At 54.7% G+C, this 23,808-nt stretch overlaps 2 protein-coding genes and 1 long non-coding RNA gene across 3 annotated transcripts in view; 1 reads left to right on the top strand and 2 right to left on the bottom strand.

The window, feature by feature from the left end:
• Positions 1-59: 59 nt before the first annotated feature.
• LOC111674343 overlaps positions 60-23,808 on the top strand; it is a 30,686-nt gene continuing 6,937 nt past the window's right edge. Inside the window, exons 1-2 of the long non-coding RNA XR_002762381.1 lie at positions 60-142; positions 2,067-2,148. This is a non-coding gene — a long non-coding RNA (uncharacterized LOC111674343). The remainder of the gene's footprint in view (positions 143-2,066; positions 2,149-23,808) is intronic.
• On the bottom strand, positions 3,738-4,623 carry LOC105700986 (enhancer of split mbeta protein). The gene is made up of 2 exons (XM_012427355.1): positions 4,400-4,623; positions 3,738-4,286 (listed from the first exon to the last, which is right to left on the bottom strand). Exons 1-2 carry the CDS (start codon positions 4,469-4,471, stop codon positions 3,738-3,740), a joined length of 621 nt encoding a protein of 206 aa, XP_012282778.1. The 5' UTR covers positions 4,472-4,623.
• LOC105700988 lies at positions 21,062-21,547 on the bottom strand. Its single transcript, XM_012427357.1, has one exon. The coding sequence runs from the start codon at positions 21,545-21,547 to the stop codon at positions 21,062-21,064; it is 486 nt and encodes a 161-aa protein (XP_012282780.1).

The raw sequence follows: 23,808 nt of genomic DNA on the forward strand, positions 1-23,808 counted from the left end.
GATGAGGTTGGCGGTCGCGACATTACCAACGACAACGGGCGAGAAGCTTCGGGAAAGCGCCGCAAGATGACGGCGAAGCGCCATGTGTGTTCGGGCCGGGAGCACGTGCTACAGCTGGGTGGCGGTTTCGTCTCTGGTAAAAGTGAGTATAACATTGTAGCTTTGGCAAATAGGCCCCGTTTTTGAGATCCCCAGGCATCGCGGGGCCCGGCCGCGTTCTCTGGGACCCACGGGCCCAGCTCTGGGCCTCTCAGACCCGTCCTGCGCCGATTTAGGGACACGTTAACCTCCATTTATCCGCGGACACGTGTTACGCCTTTGCCCGATTGCGGACTTGCGACTTCTCGTCACTAGCCTGGGAGTTCCTCGAATTGCCCGCGCGTGAAGGGGGCGACACTCCAGACGGTTGGAATTTTCACAAGGAGTAAATATGGCGCGAGTGGCCCAACAAGGAAACGAGGAAACTAGAGAGAAGCCGCGTTAACGACTCGACCTCTGGTTGAACAAGAGTTCCAAAAAACATGTCCTCGAGGAGATATTTTATTCCTAGGGCGAGTGATCAGTCGCGAAGAGGTTAAAGCAATCCCCTAAAAGGTTAGAATTAAATTTCTCCATTGAACCCTGGTCATTTCTGGGTTTTTCAGGCCTGGGTTATCAGGCTTAACCAGGAGGCGCTGCTCGAAATTGTTTAAATGCCGATCTATATTTCCTTCGAACGATGAGAAATCGTTAGGAATTTCATTCGTTACCTATCACGTTTAGGCTATGAAATAAAAGCGACGAAAGTCGGGAGCGAGTCGTCCATCGGAGTAGAGAAGCCCCGCGATAATTCGAGCATTCGCGTCTCGGCCACGCGGCGCGTCAATTCTAGGTTAGGAGTAACATAGGAGGGGATTTATTTATACCCTTTTGTTCGGCCATTTGTGCCCATCCGGTAGTTCGGGGAACTCCCTTTGGGGTTGGCCGATCTAGGCCCGATGCAAACAAGATCAAGGTTGATCGCGGCTAACTTCAGGGGACGTATACTGGCGGACATGAATGCTTTCCTTATGGATAACGTGCTACCAATGTATTGTGGGAAGGCATTCATGTTCGCCACTGTACGTGACCCACGTGACCGAGGAGCCGCAGAAGTATTTATACCATATCCACCGCTTTTCATTAATATAATATGCGATATTAAGCCTACCACAAGTAACCCCCAATTGGGGTCCAACCACGCGATAGAAAATCAGTAAACCTGAAATAATATCCAGGATAGAAAATCCCTGCACTCGTGTACCAAAATCCTAACCTCAATTATATACCGAAATTTCGAAGTGTATCGCGTGGAAACATGGACTAGGGCATTCCGAGCGGATATTTTTAAATTACTCAGTTTCTGGAAGATGAACTACGTCACGCGATAATCGCCGACGATTAAGCGTTTCCGCGATTTCTCCGGTCTCGATTGGCCGAGGACGGTCGTCGGCGTTTCTTCGGTCACGAAACGATTCGCGGGGGGTCGTTGGTCGATCGATCGCCGAGGGAGCGTTTCCCCGATTTCGCGAATCTCGCGGAAGCACCCAAGCGATACGGTTGATAATCCCTCGACGTTAAGGTTCTTCCTACGAGTGGAGTCACGGAAAATCCGCTCGAGCGGATCGCAAGCGGACTTTTTCCCCGGCCTCGCCGAACCCGCTGGGGGTGGATCGTGATTTCGTCGAGAGGGGAAAAAAAAATAAGAAAAAATAGGAGGAGAGGGAGAGAAAGAGAGAGAGAGAGAGAGTTCTATTGTGAGGAATTTCGAGTCGGAGGAGGATTTCGAGCAGGAGGGGGTACGGGGTTAGTTTATAAGGGATTATTTATAGACACCTCGTGGGCTGTGAAAACGTGCCAGGAGGCTCTCGGGGTGAAGCGACTTCACTTGACACTAAGTTGGAGGGGATGAAAAATGTCGGGAGTTTCGTGGCCGAGGAATAGTATAAATGCGCTTTACTGCGGGAACGGTCGCATGTAAGTGACCGACCAGGGATTTCTAGATACTCGGTTGTGTTAACGTCCTGAAGATTCTGCGATCGTTTCAGGTGCTCGTGGAAGGTGGTAGCTGAGACGGCGAAGGGCTCCACCTTGGTTACACCTCGGCGCCGCTGCACCAGGTCGTGATCGGTGAGTCGGAATTCTCCATAAGCGTAAATTAAGTCCTGCGGGAACTCGGGGATGCGTCGCTTAACCGTATTCAGAGTTCCTTCCCCAGGTCGTGAATTTCACGTTAGGGGGGCCCCCCATTACTTTCTTGGGAATCCACGAGAAACCGGGAAACAATGGCGGATTAACGAATCGTGGAGAGAGAGAGAGGGAAATAAGATGAAATTCGAGATTCCAGCTCGGTCGGGTAAGACTTACCGCCATTTATTAATAACTGGAACGAAAGAGCGGAGTTTTCGGGGGGAATGGGGATTGCAAGAAACTGAGCCAGTAGAGCGAGGCGGTTCGTTGTCGACGAATAATCTTTATTAAAAAATAGCCCATCGTTCGGCTACCTCTACGACAGTAAATATCACAGGTACACGTTTCTCTATATCACATGGTCCTCGGCGCGTCCGTGATCGCGCGGCATTCGGTCGTAATAGAAAAGACACGGCGAATAAGGGTAGAGACCTACAAGGCATTCGCTATTTAGTGGCCCCGATAGATCGATATTCTTGGATCACCGGTAGAAGTCGATTGGCTGATGAGAGACGTATTCATGGCGCGGCGCGATCAGTAGCGCCAACTTGGATCCGTTCTGTCGACGGAAATATATCTAAATAATAATCTGTCGAGCCGAAAGCAGCGCAAGTCCAATTACCGACAACCACTGAAACGTGTTGGGGGTGAAACGCGCGGAATGTGGCTTAAAAAAATATATATATATATGTATATGTAATATATGCACGTATTCGCAACTAGGTCTCCAAGAGACTCGCGCTGCTCTCCGTCCTCTTGGCTTCTCGATAAAAGTGTGATATATATAAACAATAGATTAAAAAAAGAAGAAAAAAAAAAGTAACTCTTACGAAATTAAAGCTCGACCGCTAACGCGCTCTATTCGCGCCCTGGACACCCTAAGAGGAGAGACGGGATCTCTCGATGTCGGATATTAGTCCGATATTAGTCGCGAAATTCGACCCATCCCTTCCGGCTCCTTTGAGCAAGTCTTAAACCCCCTTAAAGCTACATTTAAGAGTGAGGGTGAAAAACAAAGTGGAGAAGTTAACAGTAAAACAAGAACAGTCTTGGTTCGCGTCCGGAGGAGCGGCTGGGCACGTTGGTCGCAATCGTCGGATTCTCCAGGACACCTCCAGCTTCCAGTGGATCCAAAAGGAGTCTCATGGTCGATCCCGCCTTTCCTTCAATTCTGAAGGCTTGCAGGACCTCGGGTAGTTCCGAGACGCATCCTCTGGATCACTTTTCACCCTGGATATGCTGTCACCGGGATGAACGACGTCCTCCTCGCCGATGGCGCGGTGCCCAGGATGTTGGATATTGCGTCGCCAAGTATTTGGATCGCGTATCCAACTGGGCAGGCGGTTGTCGGGTGACTGGACCACTCGCTGAGATCCTCTTCATCAGCCGCCCTCATCGGCGCGTTTCACTTGGATATTGCCACCGCGTCCTGGGGTCTTCTTTCGGATTCACTCCAGGACCCTCCCCGCCACGTGTTGGAGGCGGTTCCCATTGGATATTGCCACGATCCACGGATCACCGGATTCTGTCTACCAGGGTCTCCAGACGGGCTCCGCCGACTTGGCCACCTGGAGGAGGCCCTGGTGGCTGGCTGCCTCCACGTCCGTCCTGACCGGCGATGGCTGGCTCGACGCAGGGGTCAGCGGCATGGAGTAGTCCTCGCTGCCGACGTCGCTGGCCCCAGAGGTCGGCGAGGCCTGCGGAGAGCTGGCCACGTGGATGGTCAACGGACCCGTCTTGTCCATGGAGTTGAGCTTATGACCCAGGTGGGTCATCAGCTTGGTGCCTAGGGCCACGTCGACCCCCGGGGTCGCCGCCAAACAGCGGCTGACCTCGTTGGCGCAGTGCGTGTACCCCGCCCGGAACCTGTCGGCGTCGATCACCGGGTTCGCCGAGAGACGCTGCTGCCGCTGGAGCTTGTGCAGGTGGCGCACCGTCAACTCCAGGATGTCAGCCTTCTCCAGCTTGGCCACGTTCTCGCCGTCGCCGGCCAGAGCCGTCACCATCAGGTCCTTCAGCTCGTCCAGGCACCGGTTGATCCGGGCCCGGCGTTTGCGCTCCAGCATCGGCTTCATCACCTGGGGAACAACCGAGTGGTTAGGATCGAACGCTTAAAGAGAAGAAGAAACGCGGGGAACGGCACACACGGTTTATCTTATCATTCGAGAACCACCAGGATCGAGACACCTACCTTTCTGTACTGATAGGTCCTGGAGATGGGCTGCTCCTGCCCGTCGGCGAGGATCTGCTCGTGCATCTGCATGGTCACACTGGGGTCACACCACGTGTCGATTGCACTTGGACGAGCGAGTCTCGTGGTCACCGAGATAATTGCAGTAATTGCGGTTATTCCTGGCGAATTACGGCGCGTGTCGTGCACGGTTCTGAGAGCACCTAGGAACGACGTGTACGCCCTGGGAGCTCCGCGCAGTGATTATGGCGTCCCCTGGCTGCGCACGAGCTTTATATACCCCTCCTCGGCCAGGGGATCCGGAAGGGACAGGGGAGGGGGCGGCGGTCCGGTGGGGATGCGCCTTTCCGTGGGAACGCTCCGTGGAGCTTGGTTCCCAAGGCGAGCGCACCACCTGTAAGCGGCAGCTGCCAGACACGCGCCCACACCGACCGCGTCGTCACCGTATCGCCGTCCTTGTCGGCCGCGCCTACTATCCCCGGGTCCCGAGACCTCTTTCGTCCTTGTCCTCCCGCGCTAAGACTCAAACCCGAATAGCGAGTTCGGGACGAGCCGTCTCGCTTCTGCGGCCACTTTGCCGCGACACTTTTTGCACCCTGCGAATTGCCCCGATCGACGCGCGTCTCGATTTATATCGCAAATGCCGGAAGCGACTGACCACTATGATAAAATCCACACTAGGGACGGTGGGTTATGTGTGAGCGATGGTACTCCTAATTGGCGAATCTTGTCGCACGGGGGAGAATGCTCGATTTAATCTTAATTGAAATCTTCCGACTGTCAGTCCCAACCAGGGAAATCGAGGACTGCTGCTTAGTTACAATGTCTGGATCAGTGTGTCAAATTTATGCAAGTTCTTGTCCCGCCGCGGAAACGCGTCCTTGTCGGACGCGGGGTCCCCCGGTGTCACGCGCTCCTTGTCGCAATACCGAACCTGGTTGCCCGAGGTCGTACCTCTCTCTCTGATGCATGGGCTCGGCATAGGAGCGTCGCTCTCGCGCCCTACCACGGATACGGGCGGGTATCGCCTCCCTTTTCTCTCGAATGGTGGAGGGTATAGCTCCGTCTCTCCCCCGCGCGTGCTCGGCACGCTCGGAGCGGACACGCTCTCTCTCCTCTTCCACTCAACGATCGACCGCATCCTCTCGTCTCTCTCACCCTAAACCTCTCGTTTGCCTTCGTAGAGAGGGTGAGGTGGTCGTCCTTATGGAGGAATCGCATAAGCGCGTCCTTGTCGCACCCACTGGTCGCGAACCGATCTTCGCACTTCGCGATTTCACTCCTCTCTCTCATGAGCTCTATCAACTTGAACTAACTTAGAGCCATCGCTCTCCGTCTTTGTCGTTTTCTATCTCCCTCTCTTCCCGTTCCTCGCTCCTTCCGTTTCCTGCAGTCACGGATTGTATCTCTCTCTCTTTCCTCTTCGTCCATTCGCGACTCCCCGATACGCTTCCCTCTGTCTCCCTCGCTCTTATCGTCGCCCCCCATCGCTCTCTCTTTCTCTCTCTCCCCCCGCGATACGCGCCGGCTTGTCAGCGGTCTCCATCTTTTTCTAACTCGTCTCTCCGGCAACCGGTTCGCGTCTAGTCGCTTTTTCTCTCCCCTTCTCTCTCGCACTTTGGGGATTCACGTAGGGTCGTCCTTCTCCTTGGGATCTCGTCCGAGCTGTCTCTCTTTCGCAGCTTCCCTCTCTCTCCCGTGGAGCGTGCTAGGCACAAGTCGCCCCCCCCCCTGCTCTTAGGACGATCCTTGGCGGGATTAAAGGTGCCTCCGTGGGTTGACTCTGGACCCGGCTCGTCCTTCCGCCATCTATCGCGGAATCCACCCTAGGATCGCCACTTCCATCTCACCCTGACTTCCCCATGAATATGGAGGTTATGAGTCATGCCGGAAGCCCACCCCATAATCCCCTACAAGGCCGAAACTCATTAAGGGTTCTCTCTCCACGCGAGTACTCGAATCCAGGAAGACTGACCAGGATTTATTCATTAATCGACTGACAAGGAAGTCATCCCAGGTCGATCTCTCCGATTTGATTTCTTTTATAATATGTTATAATAGACTAAAAACTAAGCGACGCGTATTTTTTTTTATCTTCCATTAAACACTTTAAGGGGGTGAAACCACCATCCAAAGTAAGGCATGTCAAGGGGCGAGCCACCTCTCACAGGCCTTACTTTGGATGGTGGTTTAACCCCCTTACAGTGCTTAATGGCAGATAAAAAAAAAATACGTGTCGCTTAGTTTTTAGTTTACTATAACATATTATAAATGAAATGAAATCGGAGAGATCGATCTGGGATACCTTCCTTGGGAGTTTCACAGAGTACATGTATAGGCGCGTGTCTCGGTACCGTGACGTTCACCTAGCGAAGTATGTCCTGGCGCGTTAAATCGGATGAAAGATATTTTTTCATCATTCTCGGGATTGGAGAGTATCAAGTTTTATGGAATCCTTTTCCATGCTTATTAAGCCGCGGGGGGAAATTCTGTTACATTTAATCCTGAGATGCGCTACATTATCTTACATGGTTTGGGGTACTTTCCGGAGGGAGGGCTATTTCTTATGGTGTCTTTCCTTGTTACGGAGCCTATTCCGACGTCGCGCCTAACCGCGGACGTCTCGGAACCGGCGCAGTTCACCTTCTCGTTTTTCCGCGGCAGGGTTTTTGCGCGGCGCATTTTCTGCGTCCCGCCCTCGGGCGCGGCTCGCTTAAGCGTCGTTTGCACCGGACAATTACGCCGGGCGCGCGTTTTATATCGCGCGTTGCCGTGTCCCCCTCGGTCCCTCGGCTTCCTGCAGTTTCGCCCCATCGAGGGAGCACAAACACGAGCGGCTCGTTTCCCCGGGCCCCTGCCGGCGTCTCTAACGTGTCTTTAACGAGTTAAGGCCGCTCTCGCGGGGGGAGCGCAATTATCCGCGCGTCGAGCCCAGGTTCGTACCCCTGGTCACGTCGCCGAGGAGATAATTTTTTAGTGACTTTTTGCGAAGAGAGAGAGAGAGAAGAATCCAGAACCGAGGACCTCGAGAAGAAGCTGCGATATCCGGTGGAAGTGCTTGTGATGAAGATTCGCGACCTGGTTACGTCGCTCTGAAGATAATTTCTTTTCGTCATTTTGTGAAGAGAGAAAAATTCCGGGATGAGGATCTTGAGAAGGAAATGCGATGTCCAGTGGGGGTGCATTCGGGGGATTCACCCCCCGATTCATCCTGAACGTATCAAGAATCGATATCGTCGCTGGGCATGGATTGAGGCCGCAAGGTTCACCCCTGTATCCCGGGTCAACTGGGGGACGAAACGTCAAGGGGTATCCGGTTATCTCGAAAATGGACCTCACGAGTGGAGTGCATCGTGTCGGACCTCGGTACATCCATGGCTCGTGCCCAAGAGGGCGAAATCCCTCGGAAAAAGAAGAGAGGAAAAAAAGGAGAACGCCGAGACACCACAATGGGACACGCGGCAGGGCCACGTTTCGTCGGCGTTGACTGCGCGTCAATACGCCGGGACACGTGTTATGTCAATTGATATCGTCGGTTTGGCCACGCGCCGTCGACGAGTTCCGTGAGACTCCAGGGGGAGCTCTGGGCCCCTCCGGGTCGGAGTTCGAGTTCCCCTTTTTCCGGACACCGACCCCCTGTCGTTGCGTTCGCACGCGTCCGCTTTCGAAAGCGGCGACGTGGGGGCCCGAATTAGGCGGCTCGTGATAACAAATTGGGGGGACCGTGGGGGGCTTGCACGTGATACGGGGCACACGCCCCCGCGAGGTGTGATTAAACTCGGCTCGAGAACTCGGACCACTTTGCGCCCATTAGCGGGCATTAGCGGAAACTCTCAGTTTGGGCCCCTTGGGAGGCAAAACAAGGCCCTGCGTTCCGCTGTTTCTTTTTTTTTTTCTTCACGACGCGATCGCCGCAACTTCGCGGGGGGCCTTACGCCTCCAAGAATGGGCATTGTTCTCGGCATACACGAGTGACCCCGTGACCCGTGGGGCCCACGGAAGGAGCTAATTGTACATTCCCACGGAGTCGCGGGCCCGAAACTCACCTGGTGTGTCGAGCTCCGTTACTCCCCTCGCGCCATTTAAATGGGCCTGACATTTCCCCCTCCTCTGTGGAAGTTTTAATCGAAAGGCGCCTTCCCATGGCACGTGCCTAGAGGAAAGCCTAGGCGACTCGTTGGGCAATCCTCGGGAGAACCAAGTCCCTGATGTATTTCTCTTGCTTTTACGGTTTACCTTCTCCAGAGAGCAGGGCCCGATAAGGCCCAGAGATGGATCTTGATAAGCGAGAGAAATTGTCGCGTGGCCAACGGCAAGGTGCACTCGGGGGGGTCCGACCCGTGCCTGGGCACAATGGGCTCGTGTGCAATGGGGCTCGGGCCCGTTCTGGTTCTTTTTCGGTTTTGGGCCCCCCACCGCCGGCCGGGGAGCGGACCGGCTGCGGAATATGCCGTGGGAAAGCCGAGCACGTGCGCGATCTTAGAAGGAAGAGAGACCCCGGAGGTGGCAGCCGTCTTTCGGGCCCTCGGAAGCCCCCCCTTTCTCTCTTTTTTCTTCCCCTCCTTTCCTTTCGCTTCTTTGACCTCTTTCTCGACCTCTTTCTCGGGCCCTTTCGCGACTACGGAAGAGAAATCGACCGATTACGACCCTCATTTATTTATTACTTTATCCCCCCCCCTTCTTTTTTTTTAGAATTAATTTTGGGGCCTCCGGGGCCCTCTTGCGGTATCTTCCGGCGAATCGGTTAAAAACGCGGCATCACGGGCCCCGTGACGAAGGTCGAAGAAAAATGTAAAAACCTTCCCGGAGGACCACCTACGCGTCCAGATAGGTGGAGGGGCATTAACGAGTCCCGAGGGCGCGTTATCCTGGAATGTCTCGGAGGGCTGACTCACCGGGCCCTCTTTAGTAATTCCACATTCGAAATTGAGACGAGAGGACCCCGTGAGAAAAAAGGCCCACAACAGGATGACGCGGCCAGAAGGTCCTGCCCACGAATTCGTTTCCTCTTAATTATACACCCGTCGATTATCATCCCCGCTAATTATAACGAGACCTCTATGTGGGGCCCTCCTTTTCTTCCTTCTGGCCGCGTTTAATCGGAGGCTTTCCGTCCCTCCTTTATGACGGGGGTCTTCGCTCGGAGCGTCCTTGGATTCGCGCTCAATCTCTCTGGACGTCAACTCGGAGTATTTTTAACGCCTCCGTCGAGCTGCAAATAATCCCTTTTACTGGGAGCGAAGGGGCAAAAGTGCCTTTTATTTGTCAGGACGCGTGCTGAATCCTCGAATATTCCCGGCCATGATTTCGTGGCTGTGCGTCAGGGTGGGCCCGGCCTTTTAAGGGGGCAATAAACGGACCAGGTTTACGAATAAAAGGACTCCCTGTAACGGGAGTAATACCGAAAGTCCACATTGCTCCGTGGTACCTGGCGCAGGCCGCGGATGAGCCGCCATTGTTCCTGGATAATGGCGTCCTGGCGCTCTTCGATTCAGACCGAAGTCCCTGGTCGGTCCTTCGGGCACGTAGGGCATCCAGGATGTGACCAATCCGTTCCTTGGCCCAATAATAATCGACCGGCCCTCGTAAAATCAGACCCGACCGTCGTTAACGAGAAGGACCTCCTGCGGCTCGGAGGCCAAACATCGGGAATAGGCAAAGCAGTTCCCCAGGACTCGTTAATCCCTCGCACGACTTGGAAGGTCCTACGGATGACGAATCCCTGCCCCCCGAAATTTCGGACCCCTCTTATTCTTCTATTTAATTACATTTGCGTGGGAACCCTTTCGGCTTATTGCCGGATCTTAACCGCTCACTTTTGGGCCCGCCATTGTCCCGTGGATATTTCCTCGCATTGCACTAATTTTGATTATCAGGGATATCGCGTTAACAATGCGCATTAATGATGCACTCCGTTAGGTGGATTTATTAGGTCGGCTGTATGCTCGAAAAAAAATCTCGGGCCCAAGCTCGCGTTGGGCCTCAGCGATGTTCAAGGCATCGTTGCAGGAAATTCCGAATTTTCGCTCTGATAAGACCTATATTATCATGAGAACGGAAAAGTGCATTCTCGATGCATTCGATTGGTCTGATTTATAAGGTCGGGTGCATTGAGGAAAAAAAAAACAATCGCGCGATTCGGGGCCTGATTCACCTCGTGCCGCGAGCACGTGTTGGGCCCGCGCCGCCGATAGCGGCTTCTCTCTCGCCCGGCGATCCCGTATAGCGTCGTCCTTGTCTCGGTCGCGGATCGGCGCATCCGTCTGTCCCTTTCTCGCCAACTGGGGCCTCACGGCGGCGTCTCGGTCCCACCCGTGGGGCCAGATGGCGCCCTCCGGGGTGGCGTCCGTCCTCGTCCGTCTCATCGGTATTCGAGAGGTTCGCTCGGAGGCTCGTGGGAAAACGAGGCAGGTGGTAGTTAGATTTCGGGCCCGGAGGAACGGCGAGGGGACTATCTCGGAGGGACCGGGAGAGAGACAGAGAGAGAGGGAAAGAGGCGGGCCCCGGCCATTCACGTAGGCCGATGTACTTTTCTCCGGGTTCCCGCCGACCGATGACCACCGACGGGCGCAATTAACGGATATTCTTTAACGAGGGCTTCCGGCACGATCTGGAATGGCCGAATCGCGGGATCGCCGGGTCCCCTGGGCCCGCGGGCCCGAAAACGGGACCGATGATCGGCTCCGAATACAAATCATTGTTTGCACGCTGGCTCGATGAGGGGGAGGGAGGAAACGAGGCTAAGAGCGCGAACACCGATGCGGAGTTTATTCCAGACAGCGAGAGAAGGGGGCCCGTTCGGGGCCTCAGGCCCCGATGGAGGTCACTCTCCGCTCGCGGAAGCCCCGCGATCGGGGAAAAAGCGGCGATTCGGGATTCTTATCTTACGCGCCGGACTGAAGGCCCTCTTACGCCGGGCCCGCAAGGCCCTGGGGCCTTATTGCTGGATTCGTTGCCACTTGGTTTTCTACCCATCGATTCTCAAACATGTCTCAGAGAAAGGTACTAATCATCGGGCCCGAAAACTGGTCCCGATCTACCTTCTATGCCGACCATTAGTGGGGTTAAGGTCACTCCCATGTTTCTTTTAATTCGATTAGTGCGCGGGAACTCGACAGGTGGGGTCGCACGCGCGGCCACGTGAGCGATCGCCGCCTCGCCACGTGGCCCGCGACTTTGACAGGAGTCACGTGAGCGCGCGCATGCGTTTGCGGTTATCGGGGACACTTCGAGCGAGAGAGGAAGGAAGAGTGGAAGGTCGCCGCGCGGAAGGGGAGCGAGAGGGAAGAGAGAGAGACGGAGCTGCTGACAAAGGGGGCCTTTCATTCATGCCGGTCCTACGTAGTACGCTGCACGTGCGCGCGCATGCCGTCACACGGAAGAGAGAGAGGGAGCATCTCATGAACGTACATCATGGACATAGCGCGGCCATGAGGCCTGAACCATGTGGTGGAGTCGCGGATGTCACAGAGCCGATTCATTTCCTGGATATCCCCCTTATCAGCCATCGAGGGACCGACCTCCTAACCTTATCGGCGACCTCGACACCATACAAATCCATGGGACCCCCTTTCCCAGGGAGACTTGTTTACGTGTTTACAGACCAGACAATAAAGCGCGGTCGCGCGAAAGTCCTGTTACGCGCGTTGAGGCGCTCGTCATCGGTCCTATGGGACCCCATAACACCCCAGGCCCCGTAAACGTAACAGGATTCTCCATAGGGGCCTGAGGGTCCCGTTTCGCGTTTTCAGCCGCGTTCCCACACTCCGTTCGCCCATTGAACACATCCTGTGCACGAGCTCACCTCTACGGGGCCCCGTAAGACCTGGACGTTGAAAGCCTTCAGGAAGCTCCCTTGTGGAAGCGGCCGGACCGGATTCCATTGGGCCTTCAATGGGTCAACCGTTTCCGCGTTTTGATATTGACCCTGACACGCGAACCCTTTGTGTCCTGGAGGCGCGACCCCATGGACTCATTGACCAAGACTTACACCCTTGGACCTCGAAGATCTCCACCTTGATGACCCTGGTCCAAGGCCCATGGTACACATAAATCCCCTGATACTCCCTCCCAGGATCGAAACGATCTAGTCTAATAAAAATCTCGATTTTAATCACCTGATTTTTATTTTTGAAAATCCCCATTTTTTTTTTTTTTACAGTAACAGTATTGAAAAGTGCTACCGAACGAGACCGGAGAGGTTTTTCATTTTTTAAATTAACGATTTGTGATAAGAAAAAAAATCATGACTTATCAATTCTGATACTGATGAATTATGTTTCTTTTTTTTCCTATGGGCTGTTTATTTGAATTAATTTAATAATTGAAAGTTATTCTGAAAATCCTGATTTTAATCATGGGGGGTAATAGCCACGAGGGCAATTTTTCCTAGTGGTACCTGGATCTACATCCTCGACCTCACGCTCGGCACGCGCAGCACGCGCGTCTGCGTGGACGCGCGACGCGCGGTTCACGACGCTTACGTTGTCGTGCCAAGGTTATCGGCAGCTGTGCGTGGAATCGTGAGAGACTCGGGCAGATGGTCCGCTCTCCGGTCCTCCTTTGGGCCCGCGTGTATACACGCCTTTGCTGGCCCGCGTACGCACATATGCACGCGTAAGCGCCCCGTACACGTGGACGGGCCGCGGGTCCTTCGAGGAGGAACCACCGGGTTTCCCACGGGGTCCCGATCCCTCCTCTCGCCTCCCCCTGCTCGTTAAGGAAACGCGTCTTCCCGCCTTGCCGAACTCTCGCGCGCCACACGCGTGCAGCATTCGAGGCCGCTGCAACACGCCCGACAAGTGGCCCGATCGGACCGGAATCGCAACTCCGAGCTTCCCGGTTCGCCGGCAGCTTGCGACCGTTCCCTTTCCGGGGTGGGACCACTTTTTACGGGAGGATCGCCACACTTTATGTGTGGTGCGTGATTCGCGGCTCCTTTTTCCGCAATCATTTCTGCACGTCCGCTAGGACATTTTCAGAACTGGCTGAGCACCCTGGGTGTGCGGCATGTCCCTCGTTTTTCTTGTATCAGTTCTGCGGTGTGTGACTCGCTTGGGAGTTGCTCTTGCATGATTCTCCGCACGTCCTAGGTGCGTCTTGCGAATCGACGCCATTGCGTCGGAGAGAGCAGGATCTCTTTGAGTGGAAACTTCCCGATAAGATGGGAGACCCATCTCCCGCTGATAAGGGGGGTCTAGAATCGGAACGCATTCCGGTAACACACAGTGTTCGCGGGGAGGTCCACTATGTATTGTGTGTGGAGGGTCGGAGGATGACTCCCGCCACGCGGGTACACGCGTGCAAGGGTGCGGGCACCTCGCGCCCGTGCACGTGGTCGTTCCTCCCCCGGGGAAGGAAGAAGGGGTCCGTCCAGGGGCATCCATGGGCCCCGACCAAGGTGTGGCCCTCGGCCGGACTGTGGGAATTCGGGACATGTGTCTCGGACCCCGTGATCCGCACACGACTCCGAATCAGGCCCCGAGGGGAGATCTTAGGTTTGAGACGCTGGTAGGAAAAAGTGCCCCGAGGGAGGGGGCCGCCATGGGGCCCGGAATCCATGGGAATATCGAGCATGTGCAACTTAGGCTCGTGGGCTGCACGAGCGATGCACCCTCCTCAGGGTGGAGGGTCCACATCGCGTGCACACCCCAACCCCTGTTAGGGTCCCCGTAACACACGGCCACCCTTCGATATCTCGCGACCCTCAAAGGGTGGGCCTCCCTCCTTCGGGAGTTATTCCTTAAGAAATAGGCGTATTTTCATGGGGTACCCCGTAGATCTGTGTGGTAAGAACACACCACAGGGTATGACTATCGACGAGATGGAATTAGATGTTTAATCGGCGCGTCCACTTTTTTGTGGAAGTCATTGTCGATCCAGATTCGGACCCTGCCGTGGTTTTATGGGGAGGTGGACCGACTTTGCATCCTCCCTCTCCCCCATGGCGTCCTCCTGGAGAATCGGAACGGGGCGGCAATAAGAGGAGGAAAGGGCCTTGCCACGTTCCCCACACGTTCCGTGCACACGCCTCGACACACGCGCATTATAATAATCACGGCACGCTAGGGCGCCGTCTTCCATGCCCAAGGAAGTGCGTGCGTACGCGTCCGTACGCGCGTTAACGCACACACGGATCGACCGAAGGAGGTGCGTAAGGCCGCATCTGCCCGAGATTCTCACGCGCGACGCATCTGTCTCGAGTTCCCACGCGAGGGAAGCCGGCCCGCGGGGAAAGTCCTGTCCGCCTTCTCGGTATGCCCGCCGTGGGACGGGTGGACGATACTTTACCAGCGCGCGGGCCCGCGGAACCGCACAGTGGGCCCTGAGGCCCGAAGCTCCGCTCTCCCGGAATACCGGGATCTTTACGAGCGGGTGCTGCCGGTGACACCCATCGCTCCGATTGCGATAAGCCCGATAACGAACCGCAGGATTAGCGGAAAAGGGATCCGAAAGTCGAGTAAACTAGACTCGCGACTTTCCATAGACCGAGGCATCTCTATCCCGCGCTGCGTTTGGGCCTGATGAGATTAGGCAACATTCAGGAGGCGGAAATAAATTAAGGTACGAATGTACAGGGAGGTTTTTATACCAGGACAACCTACCCCTGATGGGGAGTTACCAGAAGGGTTGCCTCCTTTCAGGGGCAGTCAGTCCTTATAAAGCGACCCCGTCGGTATCACCGTCAGTCGGTAAGAGGGCGCCGCCAGGAGTAATCGATTGTCTCTTCGAACCCTTCCTCCTCATTGTCAAGGCGGTATCAATCATTGAAATGACCCCGATAAGGTACAGGAAATCCGACGAGAGGCGTCGATTTTTCTTAACTCGGGTCACGGATTTATCTTGGGATCGGTTCGCTTGGACAATGGACATGCCGCTTTTCGGAGGTCTTATCTCGATTGAGATGAGTCGGGGAAGGGGGGTTTATATCCGAGGGGGGCGAATACGGCTTGGCGGCGCTTTTAGGCGGCCGCCATCTTTATTGGAGGCGCACGGTAGCCGCGGATCATCAGCAGGTGCCTCGGGCCCGAGATGGGAAGAGACGCCAAGGAAACGAGGCGGATAAAAAAAGGATATCCCCTGGGAAGACGAGCCGCCGCTTTTTCTATGCGCGATTTATGGCTCGACGCGTTTTAATAACCGCGCGAGGAACCGGTAGCGGGTCCGACTAACGATTGGTCGCCTCTTCCTTTTGCATCCTCCACGTCCGCTCGTACTTATCCTCGACGGGTTCTCGGCCGCCTCTTTCGCGAGAGGAAGAGGCGCTCCCCCTTCCTCGTAAAATTTTGCGAAATGGATTTCGAGGCCCTTCCAGGAGCTCCCTCCTGTTCGAGGGACATCTTGATAATGCCCTCGTCAAATCCCGAAACGCAGTCCCGAAGGACCTCCTCCGCCGAATTATCATACAAGGGGCTGTTCCCTCGGAAAGCGATTTCCTTAAAAGCGCTTCGGTGATTTCCAATGATTTTCAACAATTATTGAACTTAATACGCCATTTTGTTTTTCTTCGTCAAGACGTATTAAAAAATTGCCGAGGTACGGCAATTCTCCGAAAAACCTTTTCTTTTGCGATGACCAGGATATTTAAAAAAGTATTTCACAATGTGTAGAACGAGCCCTAAAAATTTCAAGCCGATCGGTGAAATTCCCGTACCTCGCCAATGTTTAAATATATCTTGACAAAAAGACAATGATATATTAAGTTTAATAATTGTACTATGAAATCACGCTCTGCTTTTGATTAAAAAAATGCTTGGAGATTCGGCAGGATTATTTTCATTACTTAATCCTTTCCTTAATTTTTGGGGCGTTTGGGGTTTGATGGTAATTCGAGAATCAACGGGAGTGCTCGTCGAGGTCCGAAAGTCCTGGCGAAGATCCTGGTCGTTGGTGGTCCAGCCCGGCCATTTTAGCGAGTCGCCGCAAAGAGGCTGGATGTCAGTGGGAGATTCGCGCGAGTATCCCGATTGACGGTCGTAAAACGTCCTCGGGTCCGGTGTCGCCCGTAATGGCAGGGTTTGAGAGGAGATGGCCCGGGGGCCTCCTGGAAAGTCCTCTCCTCCGGGCCGCGCAATTAATACCCGTAATGGCGGCCACGTCGTCGGGCCGGGTCGCGGGGGATTATTTACGGGCCGCGGGGGAGCGTCCCCGTGTAAATTACGGCGACTCACGAATTTCGGGGGAATCCGGATCCCTATGTCGCGTAATCTTCGGCCCTTTCGCGGCACTGGCTACTTTACATACCGCCGAGGCGTGTCGGTCGGCTGCCGAAGGGACAGGGGGGGAATGCGACGCCAGGAGGTGGTTTTCCCAAGGGAATATCCAATCCCGGAAGGTGCTGACCAAGCTACCCCTTGCACCGATACCACGTGCATCCTCCCTCGAAGGCGACGAAAAACCGGGATTTCAACCGCGCGAGGAAATAATTAAAACCGCCACATCTTCGCCCGGGGTCTAACGATCGCATCCTGAGGGACGTCAAAACCTTCCTCACCTCCCACTTGACTTTTCAACCCGTTAACATTTATATCCTACCCCTCGTGGTACTTAACAGAACGGATTCTTAATTCCTCCACTCCTGTCAGATGCATCCTTGTCGTATAGATCCCCTCGCGGTTGCGTCTCGCGCCAAGTGCCGCGCGCCCTTCTTAGCGCTGACATCTGACGCTTTTGACGTTCTTTTCTCTCTTTCTTTTTTGTTTTTGTTTTTTCCGACATAACCATGGAAATTGAAATATAGACATGTCAATGGATATGCGACTCGTACTCGGTGCTATGCTCATCCTATGAGTTGGGTCGGCTGATTCTTACGATATGCCCCGGGAATATCATTCCTTGTCGTGTGCAGGCCTCTCGCACGAGGTACTCCGCTACCTTACATAACCTATAAACCCCCTCGAGCGGCATTACTCGCCAGTGCGAGTACGTGTCCGCGGCTCGCGCGTGTTGGCGCATTCCGAGCCCGACTCGACTCGGCTCGGCTCGGCTCCGACCGAGCTCGAGCTTGGCTCGCGACTCGCTTGCGAATCGCTCGGCGCGTGTTGGGCACGAGCACGTAGCGAGGTACGAGCGAACGGCTAGTAATGGAGCGCCGACCACGAGCCGGCTTCTCCTTCTTTGCCCGTCGCTACTCGTTCTTGCCACTTGTACCCTCGCTCGTGCTCTCGTACTTGCGAGTAACTCGTGTACTCGCTCGCTCTTATCTCCGGTTAGAGCTTTTACGAGCGGCCGGAATCGCGATACCACGTATCACCCGTGGGACTTGTCAGAGGTGACGGACATCGCCTCGCTCCTCTTATCTACACGAGAGAGAGGGTGATAGCGCGCCCCGAATTGCATCCATCCTTTGCTTTGACAACGAGGCCGTGGGAACGGCATTATTTCCTACACTCGGAGAGATATGCATCGCTAGGATAAACTTCCGCAAAAAATTAAGAAAAAAATATGTCGGATCGAGGGAGCAATTCTTAGGCGCCCATTTCATGCACCGCACAGAGAAGTAATGGTTAAGGGCTATGTGTCTTAGGGGTCGGTCGTTTGTGAGACTTCTCCCTGATTCGGGTGTATCAGCTTCTTTAAAGTTTCACCACGTGAATGAGAGGACCCTGAGGTCGGTCCTGAAACTCGGGAAATTTCATTTATCATTAATGTTGTTCAAAGTAGCCTTAAACGAATTATCTTATAATGATAAGAAAATACCTCCGAGAAAATGTCTGATCGAGTTAACGAAATTATTTCATGTCGATATCAATTTTTCTTCCCAACGAAATAATTATTTTTCGCGATATATATGTGTACAAATACCGACAATGTATATTTGTTTCGGTCAGCTCATCTCATTTCGAAGAAAGAAGTGCGGGAGATCATCGGGCCACGTGGTGACGTATAGACGGAGACGACGACGAGACTTTTTGAGGTTATCTTTGGAACGCAATTTTTTCAACTTTTTTTTTCTCTTCGTTTTTTCGAAAATGGGGACGGGAATTCTATTTTTTTTTTCTTTCTCCGTCTCACTCTCTTGTTGATATGTTTGCCCGGGTAAATTCGGTCTCCATCTCTCGGGGACGCAACCAGAGAGGGGAAAGGAAATTATTCCGATTCGGTATCTCGCGGGGTAAAGATACGACAAAACGACGACGTAGGGAGCGCCTTGGTCAGCCTACTTTCCCGTACTTTCTTGTACATCCCGGTTTGCTCCTTTTCTTTCCCACGCAGAGTCGAGTGCGCGTTTCGAAATTGGCATTTCCCTCCGTTCCCTTCCCGCGGGCTACGCTTCCTCGTTTTTTTCTTTTTTTCTCCCCCCATTCCGCGGGGGATTTCGTCTTATTCTCCCGCAGGTGCGAAACTCCTCGCGCGCTTTTTTCCGAGATATCTCCGAGGCGTAGCGGTTACCGCGGGAATACCTCGGCTCGTCACGTCGTCCATTTACCGTGAACACTCGACACGCGCGTATCTCGCCGATGGCCGAATTAAAAAAATTGGAAAAATTCGAAATATCCGAAAAATTGGAAAAATTCGACGGGCCGCCACTCAACAATCGTGTCTCAAAAATAAACCTCAAAAATAAACCTCTGCCGAGATTAGAGATAGTTGAGGTTAGGCTTGTTAGAGCTAACGAGGTGAGCGCGAAGCGCGCCTCTTCGCGCCGAGTTCCACTTTGCTAGTCTGCCTGTGCTTTCCTTTCCTTTTTCTCCTTCGCCCGTTTTCGTTAAATTATCTCGCGGTAGAGTAATTTCCCGCGTTCTGCCCTCCTCCACACGCGAATTGAGCATCTTAATTTGAAAATTTGGTTATCCTCCGAGAGGTGCTCGGGCTTTTCTCTCGAGCCTCGGGAAGCGAAGGTGGAACTCGGGGGAAAAGTGGCGCAGGCCGTGTCACTCGTCGTGATGGCTCGTTTTTCCCCGAGATTATCCGTCGGCGTAAATTCCCGAATGAGCGGGAACAGCAGCGACGACATAAATTCGAGAATAAGTGACGAGTGGATGGAAACTCCCGCGTCGGACAGTTTGATGACTGTAATCAACCGAGAGTGCTCGCTCGCGGAGGGAATTACGAGCGGCGTCAATTTGCGTACCTCCATTAAGGATTCCGAAAGTCGGCGGGCACCCGAAATAATGAATCAATATCGGCCCGATCGGACTCGTTACTGTCCGGAATGATCCTTTTTAATGCCCCCCCGAATTGCGCGGTCCTCGATCATCACGCCTGTCTCCCTCGGTGATCGCAATCATTCTGCCCGCTCCCGTTTTATTTCTCGATTTTAGGGGACGATTTAAACCCAAAGAAGGAAACTAGCAGAACCGGGATGCTGCTCTTCGATGTGATGGGTGAGAAAAAAAAATATATAAATGGAGGGAGGACGCGTGTTCGATTTGCCGGAAAAATAAAGGGAGCCGCGTCTCATCGACTGGGTTACCCCATAGGGGAGGCCTTTCGAATATTCACCACCCTCCCCTTCCCTTATCCCCCTTTCTGGGCTACTTAATTCCATTATTATCTGCACCTCGTTCACCATTGTACACGCATCACGCAGGGGTGGATCAACCCCTGCGGACGCGGAAAGTCAGGCGAACTCGCATGCACCTTGTGAACATGTGTCCAAATGGACGCATATGGACGAATCGCTCCTAGGATCGCATCCTGGGATGGTTTAGACGTCCCGTCCGATTCCCATGATCCCATGGGTCCGCCATGGGGCTCGTATATTTTCCCGATTTATTTTAAATTCGAGTTTCGGGGTGGAAGGAATATCTTCGAGGTCTTCAAGGGGCAAGGGAGAGACGTCGACCGACCACCAGAGACCTGCCGACCTTAGGTTAGGTGAAATAGGAGCTCGAAAGGAAACCAGGAATTTGGTCCCTTCTTTTGGGGGCCCTGAAAAAGGCCCCCAGAGGGGCGCCTCTAAATGGGGGGCCGAGGAAGAGGGATGCCGGCCATTTCTGACTCCTCGAATAGACCCTTCTTAAGGGCCCTGCTTTTTCTTGCCACCCGAAACACGCCCAGGAATCCGAATGCAATTTCTCGAAGGCGCAGGTGTCCTCGGTGCCATCCGTGAATTTCCATTACCAAGGACTACCTGCTACTTCGAGGCCTGGATCTCCAGTGGTCCACTAGGCCAAGGGTAAATTCGTATCTAGGAACCTGGAGATCCCTTCGCCATCTCTATACTTAACTCTATCTTATGTCGAGGGAGAAGGGTGACTTCGAGAAACTGAGAAAATTCTGGTCAAGTAACATTTATTCAACATTGGAAGACATGTGCCTGGCGGCCGAGGAATCGCGGCCGCTGTTAAAGCCGTTATCACATAGTACTTACAAGCTAATCGAGGAATGGGCTTATCCTAATCCGCGCGATATCACAATGATCGGTCAGTGTCGTTTATTACCGCGGCGCATGCGCGCCGAGCGCAACAGGTGACCACGTGGTCGCGCGACCACGCGGCTTCGCGCGCTGTCAAGACGCGACAGCTCCTTCGTATACTCTAAGGATCACAGTTTCGAGAAAGTCTTTCAAGTCCCTAAAGCTAGCTAAATTACAGTCTGCCGGGAGGAGGACCCCTCCTGGGGCCTCCTGGTGGCGTCGATAGGAACTCCTTGGATGGCTCCAAAATGATGCCTGGGAGGAGGAGCGAGGTAGACGACGTCCTGGACCTCCGGGACGCGTCAAGCTACCTGCATCTCGGGCAGCTGGTGCTGAGAAAAGGCCCTCTCCTTGTAGCAGAGGTCCGCGTCGCTCAAGGCCAGCGTCGTCCAGTAGAAGTCCCCGGCGTGGGTGTGGGCGAAGTGGACGGGCACGTAGCATTGGCCCGGGACCACCGGGACCACTGTCATCTGCCCATCCAGGCAGACGGTGATGGCTGCGCCCTCCTCGGCGTTCCTCAGGTCCTCCAGGAGTCGACGTTCCAGCTGCTCGTTGCAGTTGTTCTGGTTGTCGACCTCCGGCTCGGCGAACACCTCGGCCTGGGGCTCCGCGCGCTGCGCTTTCTTGGACTGCCTGCAGGAGCTCTTCTTCAGCAGTCGCAGAAGGGGCTTCAGGATCCTGCGGACCCTCCTCGAGGCTGCCTTGCGGTCGCCTCCCATCTTCAGGTTGTACAGGTTGTCGTTGAGCTCGTTCTCCAGCTCGAACACGTGGCTCGTGGGGGCAGCCATCTTGGTTATCGAGACTCTTCTCTGGAGATACTCGGAGAAGCTGTGACCGGACCGGCCTGCCGACGAACTCGTCAAACTCGTCGAACTCGTCGAACTTGTACTTGTCGTACTTCGACTTGACGGGGTACTCGATGTGTACTCCCTCTCTCTTTATCTTGCCGCGCAAATCCGGGCTAACAGAGCGAGGTGAAACTGGGCGAGAAACGCTTGTGGGCCTGCAACGCTTTAGCAGCGAATGGTTCCTCCGACCTGCAACCCTGGAGCCTTATATACTTGCCCCCGCGCTCTTCCCGTGGGGTTAGATGGTGGGGGAGGCAGGTGCAGCCCGGCCTGTGGGAACTCGGGGAATTCGGAGCTTCCCACGTCCACGGGGGCCGCGCCGACCATCTGCCGGTCTCCTCTCCGACGCACACCCTAACCTGACCCTAACCCATCCGAGCCGGGACACCCCCGCCGGTCCTGCGCCACCCTGCGCCGCCCCTGCATTATGCGCCGAGGGGGACGGGGGGACTCTCCGGTTTCCCGGGCTCTTTCCTGCTTTCCTCGGGATGGACCCGAGAGGGATCTTACAGGGGGATGATCCGACGAGTTCGGACCGGTCCGAACTCGCTCTAACCGGCTTCTTCGGGTCCTTAAAAAGGACCGGGGGCCCCTTACGTCTTCGCGTTAAATTTGTCCGCTCCTCTTCTTTTTTTCCCTCCGCTCGAAGGAAGGCGACCGCGTCCTGGAGGGGAGGCCCGAGGGTGCCCCTCGCGAGATCTCCACCTTGATATCTCGCGAGAGGTGTCACTCCTTCTCTTGGATCTTGAGATTTTTTTAATAACGTCTAAAATCGGTCCGGGGTGTTACAACCTGTACGACTGGTCGGAGTCTCGCCGCCTATCGAGGCGTGCACCTGAGCGCGCACCTGATGGCCTGCCGAGGGGGCTCCCGTCACTCAGGGGGAGCTTGAACCCCGGATGGCTTACCCTCCCCTGGGGCGCGCCCCCCTAGGTGATTTACCATCCCTGAAATGCGGTACCTGCTGTACGAGTCGTTCGGTAATTCCATCCGTCGGAGTTCCTACTTGGCTTCGGTGCTAATTAAATAGGGAAAAAGTCGCACCCCATTAAGGGGTGCTCCTTCCATGAATTTTCGGTTTTTATGGGAGACGGGGGGAGTGTGGCGGGATTTCAGGGGGCCCGTACACCTGAGCACGCAGACAGGGGGTGAACCTGCCAGGGGCCGTTAAATCCCGGGTAAACCAAAACCGAAACGGACGTGCCCTGTTCCCGGAGGATTTCGCATCCCTAGGGACGCTTCGCAGGTATTCCTCGGTATTTGTCTTCCCGCAGGTCCCAAGTCGCAGGTGAGTACCGGTACTCGTCGAGTGCGCGGCCCTGCAACCTGCGGCCTCCTCGAGGGCACCCCTACAGGGGCCCCGACGACATCGAGTGTCCTTGTAAGGCCGAAAATGCGTTTTTCTGAATTTTCGAAGGACTTTTTCGGAGCATCGAGGGGCACGAGTCGATCGGGGCCCGAAGAAGTCCCGAGCCCTCTCGTTAATCCCGGTCCCCTTCGTCTCTCGGTTCTTTCCCTTCCTTTGCACTCGCCATGAGCCGGGCTTTCATTAGCATATAAATAATATGCAGCGCAACAGAAGCCCAAAGCTAAGGGCCGCGCGCGAAAGAGGGAGACGCCGCGCTGGGGCCCGTAGGGCCCCGTGAGGCCCCGATGGAGAGAGACGCCGCTACCGCGCTCGCGCAAGGACCGAGAGAGACGGCCTGAGAAACGAGGGAAAAGAGCAAGCCGACATAAAGGACGTAAAACAGTAGTGGTGACCCCCGGGGCCTGCTCGCGCACCTCCAAACAAGAAGTCCCTTCCTCTGACGTCACCGGCAGGTGCAACCTGCGCGATATCTCGCCTTCTCTTTTTCCTCGTCCTTGCTCTTTGTCTACTCTCTTTCGCTCCCTACCCCTTGCCCTCTTTTGCCCTCTTTTGCCCCCCTCGCCCTCCTCGGGCCCCTCTCGCGCGTGTAATCGCTGATTTCGAGATCGAGATACCCGCCACCGGGGGATTCAGTTACGCTCTCGCTACGAACGAGCCCGTCCTCTAATCGGCCCTGGCGGGGATTTATCGGAGATTAGGTGATTTCCCCCCAAAAGGCCCCTCCTGGCTGACGACTCCCTGATGAGGTCCCCGATCTGATAGGGTCCTATCCGAGGAGATCCGCCGCGATATCGAGCGCTGATCAGTCCCCCTGCATATTACGCTCGCAAAT

Source organism: Orussus abietinus, unplaced genomic scaffold (genome assembly GCF_000612105.2).
Source record: "Orussus abietinus isolate OABI.00-Male unplaced genomic scaffold, Oabi_2.0 scaffold9, whole genome shotgun sequence".
Lineage (NCBI taxonomy): Eukaryota > Metazoa > Arthropoda > Insecta > Hymenoptera > Orussidae > Orussus > Orussus abietinus.